This window comes from Cavia porcellus, unplaced genomic scaffold (genome assembly GCF_034190915.1).
Source record: "Cavia porcellus strain 051 isolate PalLab524CR breed Dunkin Hartley unplaced genomic scaffold, mCavPor4.1 scaffold_21, whole genome shotgun sequence".
Classification (NCBI taxonomy): Eukaryota; Metazoa; Chordata; class Mammalia; order Rodentia; family Caviidae; genus Cavia; species Cavia porcellus.
Genome location: NW_026947504.1, coordinates 13,329,438 through 13,346,936, shown reverse-complemented (window position 1 = coordinate 13,346,936; position 17,499 = coordinate 13,329,438). Strand labels below are relative to the sequence as shown.

The following is a 17,499-nucleotide window of genomic DNA, read 5'->3' as shown; positions in this document are numbered from 1 at the left end:
CAAATGAATTTTAGCACTCTTTTCTCTAGTTATGTAAGGTATGCTAATGGTATTTTGATGGGGATTACAATAAATCTGTATAATAATTTGGAAGTATGGCCATTTTCACTATGTTGCTTCTTCCTATCTGAGAGCAAGGGATATCTTTCCATTTTCTGTTATTCTCTTGGATCTCCTTTTTCAGAGTACTGTCGTTTTCAGTATAGAGATCTTTTACTTCCTTTGTTAGATTTATTCATAAATATTTCATTTTTTTGATGCGATTGTGAAAGATGTTGTTTCTCTAATTTCTCTCCCAGTGAGTTCGTTCTTTAATGTACAGGAATGCTATTGATTTTTGAGTACTGACTTGTATACAGTTACAGGATTGAATTTGGTTATTAAGCCTATAAGTCTTTTGGTGCAATTTTTGGGATCTTCTGTGTAGAGTGTCATATCATCTGCAAATAATAATAATTTATCTTCTTCCTTTCCTATCCTTATTCCTTTTATTTCTCTTGCCTAGTTGCTCTGGCTGATGTTTCCAAAACTGTGTTGAATAGGGTGGTGATAGTGGACATCCTTTTCTTGCTCCTGATAGAGTGAAAGCTTTCAGTTTTTGTCCATTCACCATGATGTTGGCTGTTGCTTTATCATAGATGACTTTTATCAGATTGAGATAAAGACCATCTGTTCCAATTTTCTGTAGGACTTTTATCATGAATGGGTTTAGAACTTTGTTAAAAGCTCTTTTTGCATCATATTGTTTTTGCCTTGGCTCTGTTGATATGGTGTATTACGTTTATTGATTAACACATGTTGAACTCCCTTGAGTTCTGGAGGAATTTAAATCTTACCAGGTTCAGCAAAGTTATCTTCTGAAGTAGTTCTGCCAGTTCTACTTCCATTTGTTTATGGAGTATCAAGGTACCTACTTTTCTATGGCTGCTCATAATATACTATATCAACAAACTTAGAAATAGTTTGATACGAGTAACAAGTGGCCTCTGATAGTATAAATGTGTATTTCTAATGATATTAAGTAATTTTTTGTGTTTATTTTTGGCTATTTGTATTTCATTTTCAGTGAGGTTGCCTGATTATATCCTGTGCGCATTTCTTCTTTTTAAAAATTTTTGTATTGATTTGTAGGAGTGCTTTGTGTACTGTGCATACTTACCCTTGGCATGAGAGGTGTGTTGCAACCTTTTCTGCTCTGTAGTAGGATCCCATCACCCTACTCTTGCACATCCCTTTTTGGGGTGTGACCTGAAAGTATTTTGTATGTTTTTACTCCTCAAATTACTATTTTTGAAATTGCAGCTGAGGTCTCTTTCAAAGTAACTGGATTTTGGGTGTGTTTTCTTCAGTATCCAGTGGTATCTCCTAGTGAACAAATAGATAACATGGTTATAATAAAAAAGATGAAAAGTAATAGCATATGAGTCATAAAAATATGGTACAGAAATTTCAATGCACAATAATAACTTCCATATAATATACCAATTAAGGATGGTGGATATTCCTCTTTATCAGAGTGGTACAGATAAGATTGTGTAAATACAGTTTAATAGTCACTTAGTTTGTCAGTTTTATAATTATGCATTTTTTGATTGTTTAATTTGGATCTACACTATTTCTTAATCTACATTTAAAGTGTGATTTGATTGAGTATTATGTGCCATCAATTTTGAATTTACCTATTTGAGGTTGTGTACAGGGTGCATACAACTCTTGAATTTATGGTGTCATTTGTTGACCAAAAAGCTATTCATATAATTGTCAGTGCTGAGTGGGGCCTTCTGACTGCCTTGAGTTTTTGTATGGAGTAAACATCCCAACCTTACTTAAAGATGAATTGTTGGCTTTAGGGCAAATGATGTTTGTGGCAGATAATGCAGTGATTACCTGTGATTGCTGAATGGATGAAATAGATATCGAGCTCCTCAAAGAAAAACAGACTGCTCCCTCCTCCCCACAGCTTTCGTGTTGATTTTGAGGTGCAATACTGTACCCACTATGTAAGTTAAAGACATCCAGAGTTCTGAAGTGTCCCCGGAAGGTTCTAAATTGAGAGCCTTCCTAGCTTTGTGCCTCTCTGCCACTAAACTAGAGAGAGGAACTTTGTAGCGCTCACTGTTGGAGAGGCAGGGAAGGCAGAGACAGGCCATCCACAGGAAGCTCTTCTACGGTGCTGGTGTCATGGTATGTGAGCCTTTGTATAGCTGAGGTAGCTTCCACTTCATATTCTCTAAAATGGCTAAAATACAAAACACTGACAACAGTAAATGTTGGCAAAAATGTGGCCCACCTAGAATTTTCACACATTGCTGGATGGCATGAGATGGTACAAACATTTTGTAGAACTACTTGTCATTTTTTTGGTAAAGTTAATTATGTATCTATCCTATGGCTGAGCAGTTCCACTTTCAGGAGTGAGAGCAAGATGAAAACACATATCCACATAGAGATGAATATTTATAGCAGGCTAAATCATAATAGCAACAAATGGAATAAGCAACCATTTATTAGAACGGTTATTTGTGGAATAATCACACAATGGGCTACTACTTAACAACAAGAAAGACTAGCGATTCATATAACAGCATATGAGTCTCAAATATAGCATGACAAATAAAGGTATGCTAGTACCTTTAGTGCTAGGTATGAAAGTAAATATGGCGGCTGGGGATTTAGCTCAGTGGCATAAGCGCCTGCCTTGCAAGCAGACAGTCGTGAGTTCGATCCCCGGTACCGATTAAAAAAAAGAAAAAGACAAAAAAAAAAAAAAAAAAAGAAAAGAAAAGAAAGTAAATATGATTCCATTTACATGAAGTCTAAGAAGAGGCAAATTCATCTGAGGGAATAAATATTGGAACAGTGGTTCCCTCAGGATGGTAGGAGGGGAGGGCTAGGACTGACTAGAAAAGGGCTCAAGGAATTCTGGGTGAAGGCAGTATTCTACATGTTTGGTTACATGGGTGAATGTGATTGTTGAAATCATTCAACTGAACACTTAAGATATGTGCATTTTCTTATGTATAAATCCACCTTCATAAAAATATTTATTGAAAGCAACTCACTCGTTAAAGAGGATGATTAGCTTGATAGTTTTGGTGTCTCATAGCCTAATTATTTGCATTCCTGCTCTTTATCAGGGGATCTTAACCAGTGGTCCATTAATAGTTTTCAACAGATCCTTGAACTCATGAAATTGAATGCATAATTTTGCATGCCTCTATTCACATACATTTCTTTTCCCTCATGAAGAAAGGGAATACATAACTGTCATCATATTTTCAAAAGAGTCTGTGACCCAAAACATATTCAGAACCTCTGTGTTAGAAGGTTCATGCAGAATGTATAGACACCATTTCAGTAGTTAAAGAGGAATGAACTAATAAATGACAAACTGTTTCCCAGTTTACATTCAAGAGACCAAACCTCTAATCCCGTGCTGATTAAAGCTGGCACATGTCACTGGCTCCATGAAACTAACAAAAAGTAGAATATTCTTCTGGTCTAATAAATAGAAAAAATCCGTTAAGAATAGGAGGTAGAATCAGTGTGCCATCTAAAGACTTTCAATTATATTTATAAAAATGTTATCCAAGAGTATTCTATATACTATGTCTATTTTAACTAATGAAATTATATTAACATAACAGAAGCAACAGTTATGATTCAAAAATTATTTAACACATTTCTCTTGCTGGGAAAAAGCAATTTACTGTAGTCAATGCTAACAGAATTGTATCAGGTTCAGCTCTGCCAGTGTTTAACAAAAGGAGACAATTTTGATGTAATCCAGTGACAGCAATTTTCATGTGCGAGTTTGTGAACTGGTTATTCATCCTCATTCCCTAATTGCTGGTAGGCAACGCAACATTAAATGGATGGCATAGAGCTGTAAATGTTACTTAAGATGTGAAGTTGCTCCCTGAATGTCTGACAACCTTGCCTTTCTTTTATGTGGTTATTGACAGGTTTTTGTGGTCTGTTTTGTCCAATGTGTCTTGAGTGTGACATTGCCAGATTTTATGGAGAATGTCTTTGTTGGCCATTGTTACCTGGCTCTACCTTTGCACTGAGAATTGGCACCAGAGAGAGATATAAAATACAGGTAAGTGCATTTGAGGTAAGTATACGTGAATGTTGATGGAAGTTAAATAGCTTCCAATCTGTGATTTTCCATAGAGAGGAGGAAAAGAGATATAGAGATATAGAGATAGATAGATAGATAAGACATCATAGTTAATGGGAAGCTTTGAGAAAGGAAATATTTTATTCTATTTTTTAGTAGGAAGCATAAGTTAACTAAAATGCTACATTGTCGGTGTGTTTTCAGGAGGCAAAATATAATGTAAACTGCTGGTCAGTGGCTTGACCAGGTCATTGGCCAAACAGTGCATCCTGAAGTGTGCTTTGATGAACAGTAATAAGAGGAGGTAACTGATTAGTCTTAACCCCTAAGGCAGTACATATTGCCTTCTACGTATAGAAATAAAACTGTAGTATCTTCTGTCTGTTTTTATTACTTTATGAGAAGATGGCTGATGGAATTATATAAAATTTATCATATTATACCAAGTTTATCAAATTTGGAGGATATACTTGGGAGATCTGATTTAAAATATAGCCTATGTGACATGCAGATTCACTTTGGGGGTTCCCAGGGGTCTTCAGATAAGTCAGATAGTCAGTTTCCAGCTCAGCGGAAATTGAAGCACAAGAGAAGCTGGGAGAGACAAGTCATGTATATTAAGATGTGGACAGTTTTAAAAAGGTATCTCTTGCCAGGCGTAGTGCTGCATGCTTGTAATCCCAGCACTCGGGAGGTTCAGGTAGGAGGATACTGCGAGTTCAAGGCTAGCTTGGACTATGTAACCAAACCTTGTGTCAAAAAACCAAAAATGAAAAGCACCTCTTTATGCATTCAAGGAGGTGGTCTCTACGATATATTTTTATAAGTAGAAAAAAAAAAAGCACAGGAATATGCATCTACTTGTGTAAAAAGATTACATATCATATATATCATATATGGATATATCCTTATATGGGCATAGAGTTTCTCTGGATGTGTGTAACAACAGTTGCCCCAGGCAGATAACTGGATGGCTAAGGGCGGCTGTAGAAGAGGATTACTTTTTGATTTCCTATCTGTCTTTACCGTGTCAATTTTACACTTATTACCAGTGTCAAAGAAATAAGTATCAGGTCTTAAAAGGAAAAGACCCAAGCTATTAATGGAGAAATGGTTGGTTTGAAGAAAGAGGCCCTAATCCAGAGCCTGAAGGCAGGGCCTGAATTGTAAGTGTGGGTCCGTCTCTGAGCTGTGTGACATGTGGGCATCCCTGTGTCCCGTCCTGCATGTTGACCTAGGGCCGTTGGTAGATCTTGGAAGCAGTGGGCAGGATGAGCCAGCAGGTCACAGTCCAGTTCCTTGTGGAGCGCAAATGAGCCTGTGCAGTTTGGACAGATCAGAGATGCTGGTTTTCCCCTAGGGCACCTTGTGCGAGGACTGGCTGGTGGTGCACTGCTGTTGGCCACTTTCCATCTGTCAGGTGGCCCGGGAGCTCAAGATGAGGACCTCCCATCTCTATGAAATCTGCACAGTTCCTTTGACTAAGGACACTTTGGTTTGACAGCAAGATAACGCCTCCTCCTTACACCCCCATACCCTCCTCTCAAATTCCTCTTGAAGAAAGAGTGTTTTTCTCCATAAATGCTCACTGCAGCAGTCAGAAAATAAATGGTCCCTCTCTATGGCCTCTACTGTTGTTCTTTATTAGTCCCCTAATAAGGATGAAGGAAGACTTTAGTGTTTGTCTGAATTTACTATTCCAGTCCAGCTATAAAAAGCACACTCTAGAGGTGAGCACTGTGCACCTGACCCTTTCACCCCAGAGTTTGGGAAGGTTGCATTTTTCTCCAGCTTTCTACTGCCATCCTCCCATGAAAGATGTCTGAGAGGTGGGAAAAACTGTCCTGTGGCTTTCTATTACCAAACTATTTTCCCTAAAGAGTCTGTGTCAGTAGCTTACACTCACAGTGAGCACTTAGTATCACTAAAATATCCAGGCCATTATCCTTTTCTTGTCCTGATGCCTTCCATTTTGGTTGCATAAATGTGAACGCTGAAGATTGGTACCAATCTTTAACATTTCCCTAACACCAGCAATATTTTTGCCTTAGGTGGCCACAGTTTTAGGTTGAATTGTGTCTCCTGCTTCCCCCAAACCCCACAAAAGTACCTGTGACTGTGACCTTATTTGGAAATAGGGCCTTGCAAATTTAATCAGGTTCAGTTGAGGTTATTAGGGTGGGTGCTAATCCAATACGACTGGTGTCTTTATAAGAAAAGAAGAGACATAATTATAGACACACAGAGGGAAGATATCCAGGTGAAGACAGGAAGAGGCTGGAGCTCCACTACCACAAACCAAGGAATGCCGAGGGCTGCTGGAAGCTGGATGGACCAAGGGAGCATCATCTCCCAGAGGTTTTTATGAAGCATGGACCTATCATCATCTTGATTTTGGATTTCTAGCCTCCACTGTGATGGAATCAGTTTCTGTTGTTTCTAGCCATCTAGTTTATGGCGATTTATTACAGCAGCCCTAGGAAGCTAATACAGCCCAGTGGGCAAATTGAATAATGCTCTGGTTTGCATTGAGGGAGAAGCACAGAACAGAGCTGAAAAACCTAGGCTTTGGAGCAGAAAACCTATGTATATAGTTGCACAGCTAGTATATACATAGTATGTATATACTAGCTGTGCAACTATATTTCTTACCCCCTCTGTTTTAGTTTCTTCAGCTAATAAAGGCAAGTGGTGATTGTATTGACCTTATGGGCTATGAGAATTATAAAAATCAAGATATTTAGCACAGCACCTAGCAAGTAATAAATACTCAGTGAATATGTATGATTACTATTTTATGACCCCCTTATATTTGTAGCATATTATACTGATTTTCCACTTACAGTTGGAAAACACATAGATAGATATAAATTTTTCTTTCAAATTAAATTTTAGATGAAAATTCAGCTAATTAAAAATTATTCAGTAAATAACATAACTTGTAGACAATTTGGGCACACATTGTGGGCATTGTAAGATACTAATTTTCTGAGCACTTGTATGTGCCAAGCACTGTTCAAAGGACTCTGCATGTTTTAAGACATTTAACCCTGAATATCCCTCAAGAAGGTGCTATTTTCATCTCTATTTTCACAGAAGGAGTCTGAGCCACAGATGTGTGTCTTGTGTTCTCTCACTGTTGAGACAAAATATCTGACACCCAAAGTGAAGCAAGGGAAGTTTTATTTCTTATAGTTTTGGGAGTTTTAGTCTATACTCACTTGGCTCCAAGGCAGAAAGGCATGGTGGGGCAGCCATTCATGGTCACCACAAACAGCAAAAGCAAACAGAGTAAAGAAAACTTATGTAGGCTCCACCCCTGGGTGGGTATAGCACTCACATCGCCAATCCCAGTGCTAGACAACAAACCAATCACAAATGCTAGGTTCAGCCATGTCTATGATTGAATGAGGCTTGGGGGGGGGGATCTGAACACATACCATAACATTCTATCCCTGGTCTCCCAAAGACTTATGTATATGCTTTATACAAAAGACATTCAGTTTATCTCTAAGAGTTGTCAAAGTCTTAACAGTTTTAGCATTGCTGAACAGTGTAAGTCTTAAGTCTCTTTTAAGATCTAAGGCAAACTCTTAGCTGTAAGCCCCTGTATAAATGAAAAATAAAGTTAAATACTTTTAACATAAATGACACAAGATAAACATTACCATTCCAAAAGTTATAAACAGGGGAATACAAAGTATTGGAACCAAAGCAAGTCTAAAATCCAGCAGAGCAAACATTAAGTCTTGGAATTTTATACTCAGCATCCAAAGCAATCTGACTGTAAGCTCTAAAAGGCTTGAGTAACTCCACCCTCACTTTTAGGGGTTTTAGTTTTTGTAGCTTTTTTTTTTTTTTTTAATCCTGTGCTGGTTAGTCTTTGTAGCTTATTTTGGATTATCTATGTTTTTGACTTTTTAAACTTTTGGGGTCTCTACTGTCCTTCTGGCTTTACACTCACTACCCTTTCAGGGGTGTATTGTTTGGCCTCCCAGACTTTCTGAAATCAGGCTGTCTTAACTTCAGAACTTGTGCATTTCCATTTGCCTAAAACCAGTGCCGCATGGATGCTGCTGAGGTTGCTGTCAGCTGGAGCAGTAGCCTGAATTTTTTTTCTCTTGGCTGTAAGGGTCAAGCGCCTGCGGCTGGGCTTTCTGAACCTGATTGTGAGGAACAGCTTTTCTGTGCTGCTACCATTTCGGAACCTCTGGTGGCCTCTCTTGCCACTCTGGAGCACAGAAATCTAAGGCTTTTTCCTCTGAGCAAAGTTATTTACTTTTGCAGTTTTGAGGCTGCAAAGGGTAGAGACCTGCTGCTTTCTGGGAAGCCCCTAGGCATCTTTTTTATTTTTTATTTTATTTTATTTATTTATTTTTTTTGTTTCTTTTTAGTAACCCAGGCTTTAGCTCTATCTTTATAGTCTACAGCTTTTTGGTCAAACCCACATTTTGAATCATCCTGCTGGGTTCTTTGCTATTGATCCATAACATAAGTCTGGCTAAAAGCTCCCAACAATAGCCATGCTACTGCCTCAACATTAGACTGCCTGAAATTTCTTTTACCAGATTATTTCATTGCCCTTAATCTCAGTCTCTGGCCCTCATTTCCACCAAAACTACTTTTGGTCCAGAACAGCCATGGAGAGCCAAACCCCTTTGGGAAAAATTAAATGCTCAATGTTGACATTTAATCTATGAATAAACACTGTCCCCTCCAAATCAGCTAAACTAAAATGACAACAGCAACATCAGCAACAACAACCAACAACAAAGTCTGGCAGACAACTTTGTTAAAGGAAAATAAACCTGTTTTTATTATTTCATGCTAAAATACATTTTGGATTTCACAAGCTCATAGCTGGGGGAACAATACACATTTTTGGCAAAGGAGGCTTGGGTAATCTGCATGGGTGACCCTTCTTTGCACGAAGAGCAGATGGCACCTTGTACACATGTCCCAGCATGGTTCCCCAATGGACTCCCCCAGCCTGGAGGTGCCTTTCCCCTTTGCTGCTTCCAAGAAGTTGAGGTGGTGCACAGCAAACAGTGCTATACTGGAGTCACAAGGCCAAGCAAGTTCCTCAGCTGCACACCAAGAGCATCGAATCTACACAGAACAGTGAATGGAGACTTCATGTGTCGAGAATTTGAAAATGGATGGTAGAATGGTTCTGAAGGGAGATGGCTTAGGGCCAGGGCTTCTGGGTTTCTCTAGGACATATCAAGTCCAAGAAAAAAGCATCTGACAGAAATATGTGACCCCCAGGAAATAATAGATATTTGGGTGAGAGACAGTAAGTCTGATATCAAACATCAGACTCACTGAGTCATGCAGAAAGCATTGAGTGGTACAAGTCAGAGAATTACCCATCAGGGAAGTTATGTTCTGTATATTTTTCTTCTTATGAGAAAATTCCTTTTGGTTTTTTAGGATGCAAAATGTGGAAGAAATCTCTGATAACTCCACGTGGTTAAGCAAAACCATCACATGCAACAGACCTTCTAATGTAAGCTATATGGATTGGTATACACTACAAGCCAGGAAGAAAACAATAAACAATTTGGTGAAGTTCTCAGCTTGGCAGTGGAATATCCTAAGGAAATAAATATCCCTGGAACTCTGTTTTGGAACAAAGATATTAAAAGCTTGGAAGTCCTTAACTGTTCACTTTCCTGTGAAATAATTTTTATGTATTTCATGTATGCAAGGTTTATTTATGTAATATTCCATAATGACTAATACATTATACTTTATTTTTATTTTTTTATTTTAACAAGAATAAAACTGAGGAAAAAAACCAAAATCAACCAAATCAGAATTAGTGATACAGGACTTCCAAACTTTATGAAATCAACAATAGTTACTACAATACCTTTGTTGTCTTCAAAATAGCAGCAGATACTACCTTCAAACATATTAAAAACCAAACAGAATAAAACAGAAATAATATAAACAAAACAATGAATGCAATAAAGGACATCAACACAAGCCAATAGTAAATACATATCATGCCTTGCTATCTTTTAAATAGCTGCTCATGTTGTCAGTGTTAACATATACAAAACAAAAGAAAATAAAAACCCAACCCAACAAAACAATGAAAATTATATGGTTTCTGGGTGGGGATCTCCTCCCTGTGAGGCCAGGTTCTCTCCCTCCACAGTCTGCAAATGGCGCTGACTTATGGAGAGAGGCTTGGGTCTGGCTCTCCCCAAGCCAGCAGCAGCCCATACATGGCGCTGGTTTCCGTACTGGGAGCTCCTTCCATGGGGCCTGGTTCTCTCCCTCTGCCATCCACAGATGGTGCTGACTCATGGAGAGAAGCCGCGGTCTGGCTTTCCTGCATTATACCTTTTTCATAAACAGTCGCCAACGTTAATTGATGACTCTTTGGTCTATTAAAATACTATCCTTTAGAAAAGTGAGCAGAGACAAAAGAATCTATAATTTTTATGCTTATATTTCTATAGAGGAAGCATCCCCCCACCCCATCATTTTCTTCTTTTTGTACCTAAAGAGCACTGTTTCCCCTTCACCAAACATAGTAAGAAAAGAAGCAGTGATCTGAGGGGATGAAACCCTGACTTCTTGCTTGGAAGGCTGTTCTGGGACAAGTTTCTGGGCTGACTTCATTGTAAACATTCAAATTCATCCTGGCCAGCTTTCCGACCCTAGCCACCCCGTGCCCCTTTGACACATGACCACTTGGGACTGAATGCTGGACCTGAGAGTCCAGAGATGAAAGCGTCAGAAAAGAGGAAGCTTTTCCTAAGCTTCTGGGTTTAGTTGGGAAGAATTCAGATGCTTCATTTTGTTTTCGAGAAAATAATTGTTTTACTGGCTAAACAGGTTCAAAGAAAGAGCTAAATCCCCATGAAACTCTCCCTTATGAGTCACAAAAGGTTCTCAAACACTTAAAAAAAACAGCACATATAAAAACTGAGGATGGCAGAGGTCAATGTATGAAGACGGGGATGTAGGTAACCGTGAAAACAGGCTGTTAGTGCTCGGTGTGGTCAGTGCTTTTGGGGGACTAAACATCATATTGGTCCCCTACCATTTTCCCAACTTTTGTGTGGGCACCCTGCCTACATGTAACTTCCTCACTTATCACTGTGGAATTCTGTGACTTCATCTTGGAAAGCAAAACCGATGAGACCCGTGGATAGCTAGGCTCCAAGGCCTTATGGTAGTAACAAGTCGATTCCAGACTTTGAAAGCAGCACCCCTATACTGATTGCTCTTGAGGCTAAAGAGTAACCGATCTGAATTCCTCCTGGAGGAAATGACACCAACATTTAGTCACAGCAGTTCAGAGAAAAGGATGACTGACAATTAACAGCACAATCTTTTGACCATGTGTGAGAGGAGAAGGTATCATCTTCCAATTCTCCCTTCTGAAGTTCGGTCAGTACCTCTCGCCTTCGCACCTACCACTTCTGTGGATAAAGCTAAAAAAGTCTGGGGCTTCTTCCTTCTCCTGTGGTTAATAAGCAGAAGTTGTTCATTCCCATAAAAAATAGGTGCCTGTGTAATTCCTGCGTGAGAAGATTTCACACTGAAAACAACTTTCCGTAAGTACAAAATGCAGTCCTTATTCTGATGATAGTTTTGTTAGTGCTTGTTCTTGCTCACAAACAAGATGGATAAAAAAATAGGGTACCTTAGTAGAAGATTTAGATCCTGAACTTTAAAACTACCTATGGGTCCCAGTGATGCTGCATTCGTGTTATTATCTTTAGTAGTTAGGGCAGCACATGCTTTAAAAATATGAAATTCTTATTGGTGTCTTATGATAAGGGAGATGAAAATCTATGTTGCAAAAGTTTTGGTATTTGTGAGTTTCCCTTCTCTGTACAATGTCTGTCTCAGGTTAGCACAAGTGGTTTAAAATTGTATTTAAAAATATATGTATATATAATTTTTTAAAATCAGTAGTAGAATGTTTTTCAGTGGCTTGTTTTTCATGGCAACTTAAAACATAAATAAAACAAAATAAAACATTTATAAACATAAAAAGGGTACACAGTTATAGCTGATTGTGTATCTTCTTACTGGAAATAGCCTGCCAGTAAGCATTGCAGCCTGTGGTATCTGTCTTACAACACCATGGATTTTTCTTGTCTGAGGCTTTTGCGTAGCAGGTGCTTATTTCCTTAATTGCTATAGTTTAATAGATACCCCTGGGTCAGAAAGTGGGGACAGTAGAACTGGCATAGAAAAGGATGAGGATGTGGCAGAAGGATGCAGGATGCTTGGTGGGGGGTCAGGGCTGAGGGGAGGGTGCCAGGGCATATTGTGAAGATCTGTTGGTCTGTCTGGATCAAACACTGCGAGAACCTTATGTTGTTCCCTCTAAATCTGAGCTAGAGGAACAGGACAGAGCAGAGCTGGAAGACATTTGAGCTTGGTCTTTTCATTTGTAAGTTTAGTGCTGAGCTGTGACATATGGCCGAGGTCAAGTCTGGTTTTCACAGTAGGGAATAACAGGAGGGACGGGAGTCTAGTGGGAGCAGCCACTGCCCAGCCTTGCTCATCCCCTTCTGGTCCCTCCATCCATGAATCCTGGGGGTGATAACAGCCTGAGTCTTTCTCCTGTTACCCTCTGTCTTGGAGGCCAGGTGGTTGGTATTTATGTGTCATGCCTGATGTTTGAGGAAGGTCACATGGTCCACAAACTGTTACTGACCAGTTTCCATCCAAGTGGATTGTTCTCATCAGCACCCTGGGCCTTTCTTCCTCTTCCCAAGGTGATTTCCAAGACAGGCTCTGTGAAGTGCAAAAGACTGGTGTGAGAAGCGTTCTGGGAAGAACCACAAGTCTTTAAAATTCTTAAGCTTCTTATGCAGGAGGGTTCTTCTTCCTCTTCCTCTTTCTCCCCCTCCTCTTTCTCTTCTTCTTCTTCTTGCTAAAATAAGAGATGCAGTTCCTTCTCAGTCTATCACACAGGCGGTACACTGACAGGGTCGCTATTTCCCAGTGCTGGCATGTTAAGGTTGATCTTTTAACTAAGATGGTGTCTACCAGGTTTTTCAGCAGTAAAGTCGCACTGATCCGCTTCATGATGATAAGTGCTATTTGAGGAAATACTCCAAAGCTCTTCAAGTTTTCATCCACTAGTTTTAACATTTATTGATAATTCTTTTATGAACCAGTTATTAGCATAGTGGTTGCCAAATGGTGCTTTTTAAGTCCTATCAATCTCTCTACACTTAGTATTTGGCATTCCATTGCAGTAAAGAAGAGCTTTCCTTTCTTTCTCACCTATTTATATCGATATGGACTCAGGGTCTCCTGTATCAGCTATGGAATATCATCTGTTACTGCCAAAAACAAATCACATCTGAAGTTAAAGAAATGGAAGACAAATTCAAATTGAAAGGCACTGTATAAAATAAGTGACCTATATTCTTCAAAATACTGAGAGCATGAAGAAAAATGAATTTTAAGCAAGTGTTCCAGATTAAAGGAGACTAAAGAGGTGTGACAATTACATGCAATATGTGGTGCTGGACAGGATCCTAGACAAGCATCTTGCAAAAATTTTTTTCTATCAAGGAAAATAGTAGGGTAATTGAAAAAATTATGAATTTGACCTGTAGCCTACCCAGTAGCACTATATTAATGTTGATTGATTTTTCTAGTTGTATGTGGTTGTATAAGGACATGTCTTTGTTTTTAGGAAATGCGCCCTGAAATGTTTAGAGATAAATGGGCATTTGTTCTTCAACTTACTCTCAATTGGTTCAGCAAAAAAATCAACAAGGACATAGTAAAATGTTAACATTTGGGAAACCTAGCAGAAGGGTACATGGGAATATTTTGTGCATTTTTAGCAAACATTTATGTAAGTCTGAAATTATTTCAGAACTAAGAAATTAAAATTCATGAGCTCCCAGAATTTCCCTGAGGCTTCAAGCATTTTATTTTCATTACCAAACTTAACCTGTGTCCTGATGGTGCCTGCATAATAACCAGTGTACCTCCCTCTCTGCTCGGTCTGTTGCCCCCTGTCTCCTCCTCAGACTAAGATGTTTAGGAGGCACAACAAACGAGCACCTCTGGTTGCCCAGAATTGGTGGCAGTGGGTTGGAGGGGAAGGTGACAGGAATCAGTTGTCCTCCATTGCTTTGTTGACTGTCTTTGGCTTTTGGCTTTCTGAGTGCGTGTAAAATCCAAAATGACCATGCCAGAGGAGGAAAGAAGGCAGCCGGAAGAATGATGGGAAGTTGATCTGATAAAATTTATTAAGATTTGCCTTCTAATACCCCAGCTTCAAAGTCTGTTCACAAGTGAGTTCCCATGAAAACCTACTAAAAAAAAAAGGAAATACTAGGATAAAGAGTTTTCCATTCCCGGCTAACTTCTTTCATCTGGATCTTGATTTTTTTTCTATCCAGTGATTTGCACTGAAGACACAGGCTTTTTTTTTTTTTTTTTTTTAAACAAGCTCTAATTACAGCTTCATTTTTTGGGTCAGATCTTGCAAGAAATCTTACTATACCAATCTTACTATACCAGTACCGGGAGTCTTTTACCAAGCTCCTGTCTCAAAGGGCAGAGCTATGATCTGAGGCTCCAGAGACTGAATGTAAAAGAGCAGCCCGAGCTTTCCAGCAGGCAGCCACTTTCCAGCTCAGGCCTGGCTCCTCTGAGCACCCAGGGGTGTGAGTGCCTCACTCAGACAAGGACCAGTGAGAGCTGGCTGTGGCTGCAGCTGGCTGCTTCATCTTCAGGAGCAGATGCAGGCTAGGATACAAAATCCACAATTACTGAGAGGCAATCTGTGGCTCACAGGGTCAAAAAGCCATGCAGGATCTGGAGACATGAGGTCTTCACTGCACACAACTGAACGCAAACAGCGGCTTCATTTTTTTTTTTTTTTTTAATTCATGAAGGTTAGCCTGAAGGAGGAGGAGGCCCATCTTCCACATATCCTGCCTCTCTGTCCTTAGTCCTAGTACTGTGCCTGTGCTCCTGTGCGGACATGGCATCTGCCTGGAGAGAAGGGCCAACTTGTCCCCATCTCAGGAAAGGACACTTGGATCTGCACATCAGCCCTGGTGTTGGGAGCGGGGAGAAAAATGTCCCTCCGAGACCAAAGGCAAGGTTATGTGAGAATGCTGCCCGCAGACCCCATGGGAATGGGGGTGGTTGTCGGCTCCCTTAACTGCATTTACGTGATGCAGCATTTCTGAGGGTGAGTGCTGAGGCAGGTGAGTAATAAGGAAGGCACCGTCAAGGGAGGCCTGGCTGCCACATTAATCTCTTGTTGCAGGTTGTGCTAAATGATGTAGAAAGAACTGCGACTCTCAGATCAACTGACATTTTAATAGGCACCTGAAACCCCTGCGAGCGGAGACGTGTGTTTTCCCCAAGCTGGCACTGTGCAGTCCCGGGAATCAGCCCTTATTAGTGCTGTGTCCACAGGCCAGCGGGTTGAGGATTAGGCACGTAATAATTCTTTGTTTACCAAGCTCTCAGAAGCCAAGTCTATTTTGAAGGAGAAAACCCTGATGCCTGCAGCCACAGCCTGGCGTCAGATTGCCTGCTTGGCTTCCAAACCCCATCAGTTCCTCCCCCCACGACCCCATGGGTGCTAATCTCTCAGGGCCTGGTTTCCTTGCCGGGTAACATGGGACTAGAAATAGCATTTACTTTGTACGGTTGTGACAAGGTTATTAAATGAATCAGTGTAAGTGAAACATAGAACAGGGTCAGGTACATCACAAGAGTTCTGTAATTGTTGGCTCATGTTGTTATCATAAATAAAAGACCTCTCAAAGACTATTTATTATGAACATGCCTCTTGGTTATCTCAAAGAATGGAAAACACTATACATGGAAAAAGATCATTAAACAGTTCTCACTGTGAACACTCATGACTAAAGCTTCTTTTGCCACTGAAACTTGTCTCAGCTGCTTAAAGTTCAGTTTTTAAAGTCTTACATCCCAGGGCCAGGGATTAGCTCAGTGGTTCAACATCTGCCTGGCAAGTGCAAGGTCCTGAGTTTGATTCCAGGTACAAAAAGTAGCCTTACATCCTAATCTATAGCGTGAGGATAATAGCTCAGTATTTATGTAGATTCTGTGAGTCTGCCTCTATTATGATTCGCATTATGTAGGTCAGAAAGTGAGACTCAGAGAAGCGAAGTTATTTGTCTAAAGTCACAGAGCAAGTCACGCTTGAGACATAAGATGTTTAGTTCTATAGCCTGGGCTCCTAACTGCTGAGAGAGAGGGAGAGAGAGAGAGAGAGAGAGAGAGAGAGAGAGAGAGCGAGAGAGAGAGAGGTGAGAGACCGCAAGTATTAATAAGCATTTTCTATATGTATGAGTGGGTGAGCAAATTGAATAAGTGTATCTTAATGATACCACGGGAGGTGACATTTGATGCCTTGTCACATGATTCCACGTGACTATTTTGATTTTTTTTTTTTTTTTTTTTTTTTTTTTTGTACCAGGGATCAAACTCACCACCTCACATTTGCCAGGCAGGCACTCATGCCGCTGAGTTAAACCCCTGGCCCGACTTTTTTTTTAATTAAAAAAGTGGCAGACTGCTTTTTATTTGCTGCAGTCATTGCTTTAAAGATGGTGTCTGTCCCTTTGGAAAGTGCTGTCTAGGTTCCTGCAGTCCTGGAAATCCAGTCCAGGGGCCAAGCCGCTTGCTTCACTGAATGGGGTAGTGAGAGAGAGAACCTGCCTGCTGCTTCCCGAATGCATCCTTCTGGGAAGGTCCCTCTCATCAGGGAGAGAAAGGGTTCATCTAGGCGCCTGTTGTTCCTTCAGCGAATTCTTACAGTGTGATAAAAACGCCTGGCAAATGGAGGTCTGTGAATGGAGCCACCATGGGAGGGCCACAGCAAGCCTGTTCCAGCTCTTCCCACCTGGCTGCGGTCTGCTCCCTTCCTAGTCTGTAGGTCCCGCTTTGGATGTGACCTTCTTAAAAGCACCTTCCTGGGCCACCCCACACAGTGTGCTCCCCTCCCTCGGCCACCCTGGCTCCCCAGTTCACACCACTGTCATAGAAATTCTGTTCAGTTGTTCAGCACTCGATTACTGGTTTTGTTCACCCAACTGTAGAGAACCATTCCTGGCACAGAGTAAGTGCCCAGTCTACAGCTGAATAAATAAATTATGAGGTGATACTGGTTTTTACTCTGAAAGAAAACCTTCTGCAACTTTTATTTTTTGAGACAGGTTCTCACTATGGAGTCCAGGCTGGCCTCAAACTCATATCCATCCTCATATCCTCCTGCCTCAGCCTCATGAGTGCTAGGATCATAGGCGTGCACCTCCACGCCAGGCCAAAAAGCCTTCTGTGACTTTAAATGGAGATGGACCAAGGGCAACATTGGGCAGCATTGGCCT

At 40.4% G+C, this 17,499-nt stretch overlaps 1 protein-coding gene across 1 annotated transcript in view; it reads left to right on the top strand.

Annotated features, from left to right (window-relative positions):
* Plac8l1 (PLAC8 like 1) overlaps nucleotides 1-9,929 on the top strand; it is a 30,718-nt gene extending 20,789 nt beyond the window's left edge. Inside the window, exons 3-4 of the mRNA XM_003477304.4 lie at nucleotides 3,966-4,102; nucleotides 5,484-9,929. Of these exons, the coding sequence (XP_003477352.2) occupies nucleotides 3,966-4,102; nucleotides 5,484-5,624 (278 nt within the window). The 3' untranslated portion in view covers nucleotides 5,625-9,929. The remainder of the gene's footprint in view (nucleotides 1-3,965; nucleotides 4,103-5,483) is intronic.
* The last annotated feature ends 7,570 nt before the right edge of the window (nucleotides 9,930-17,499 follow it).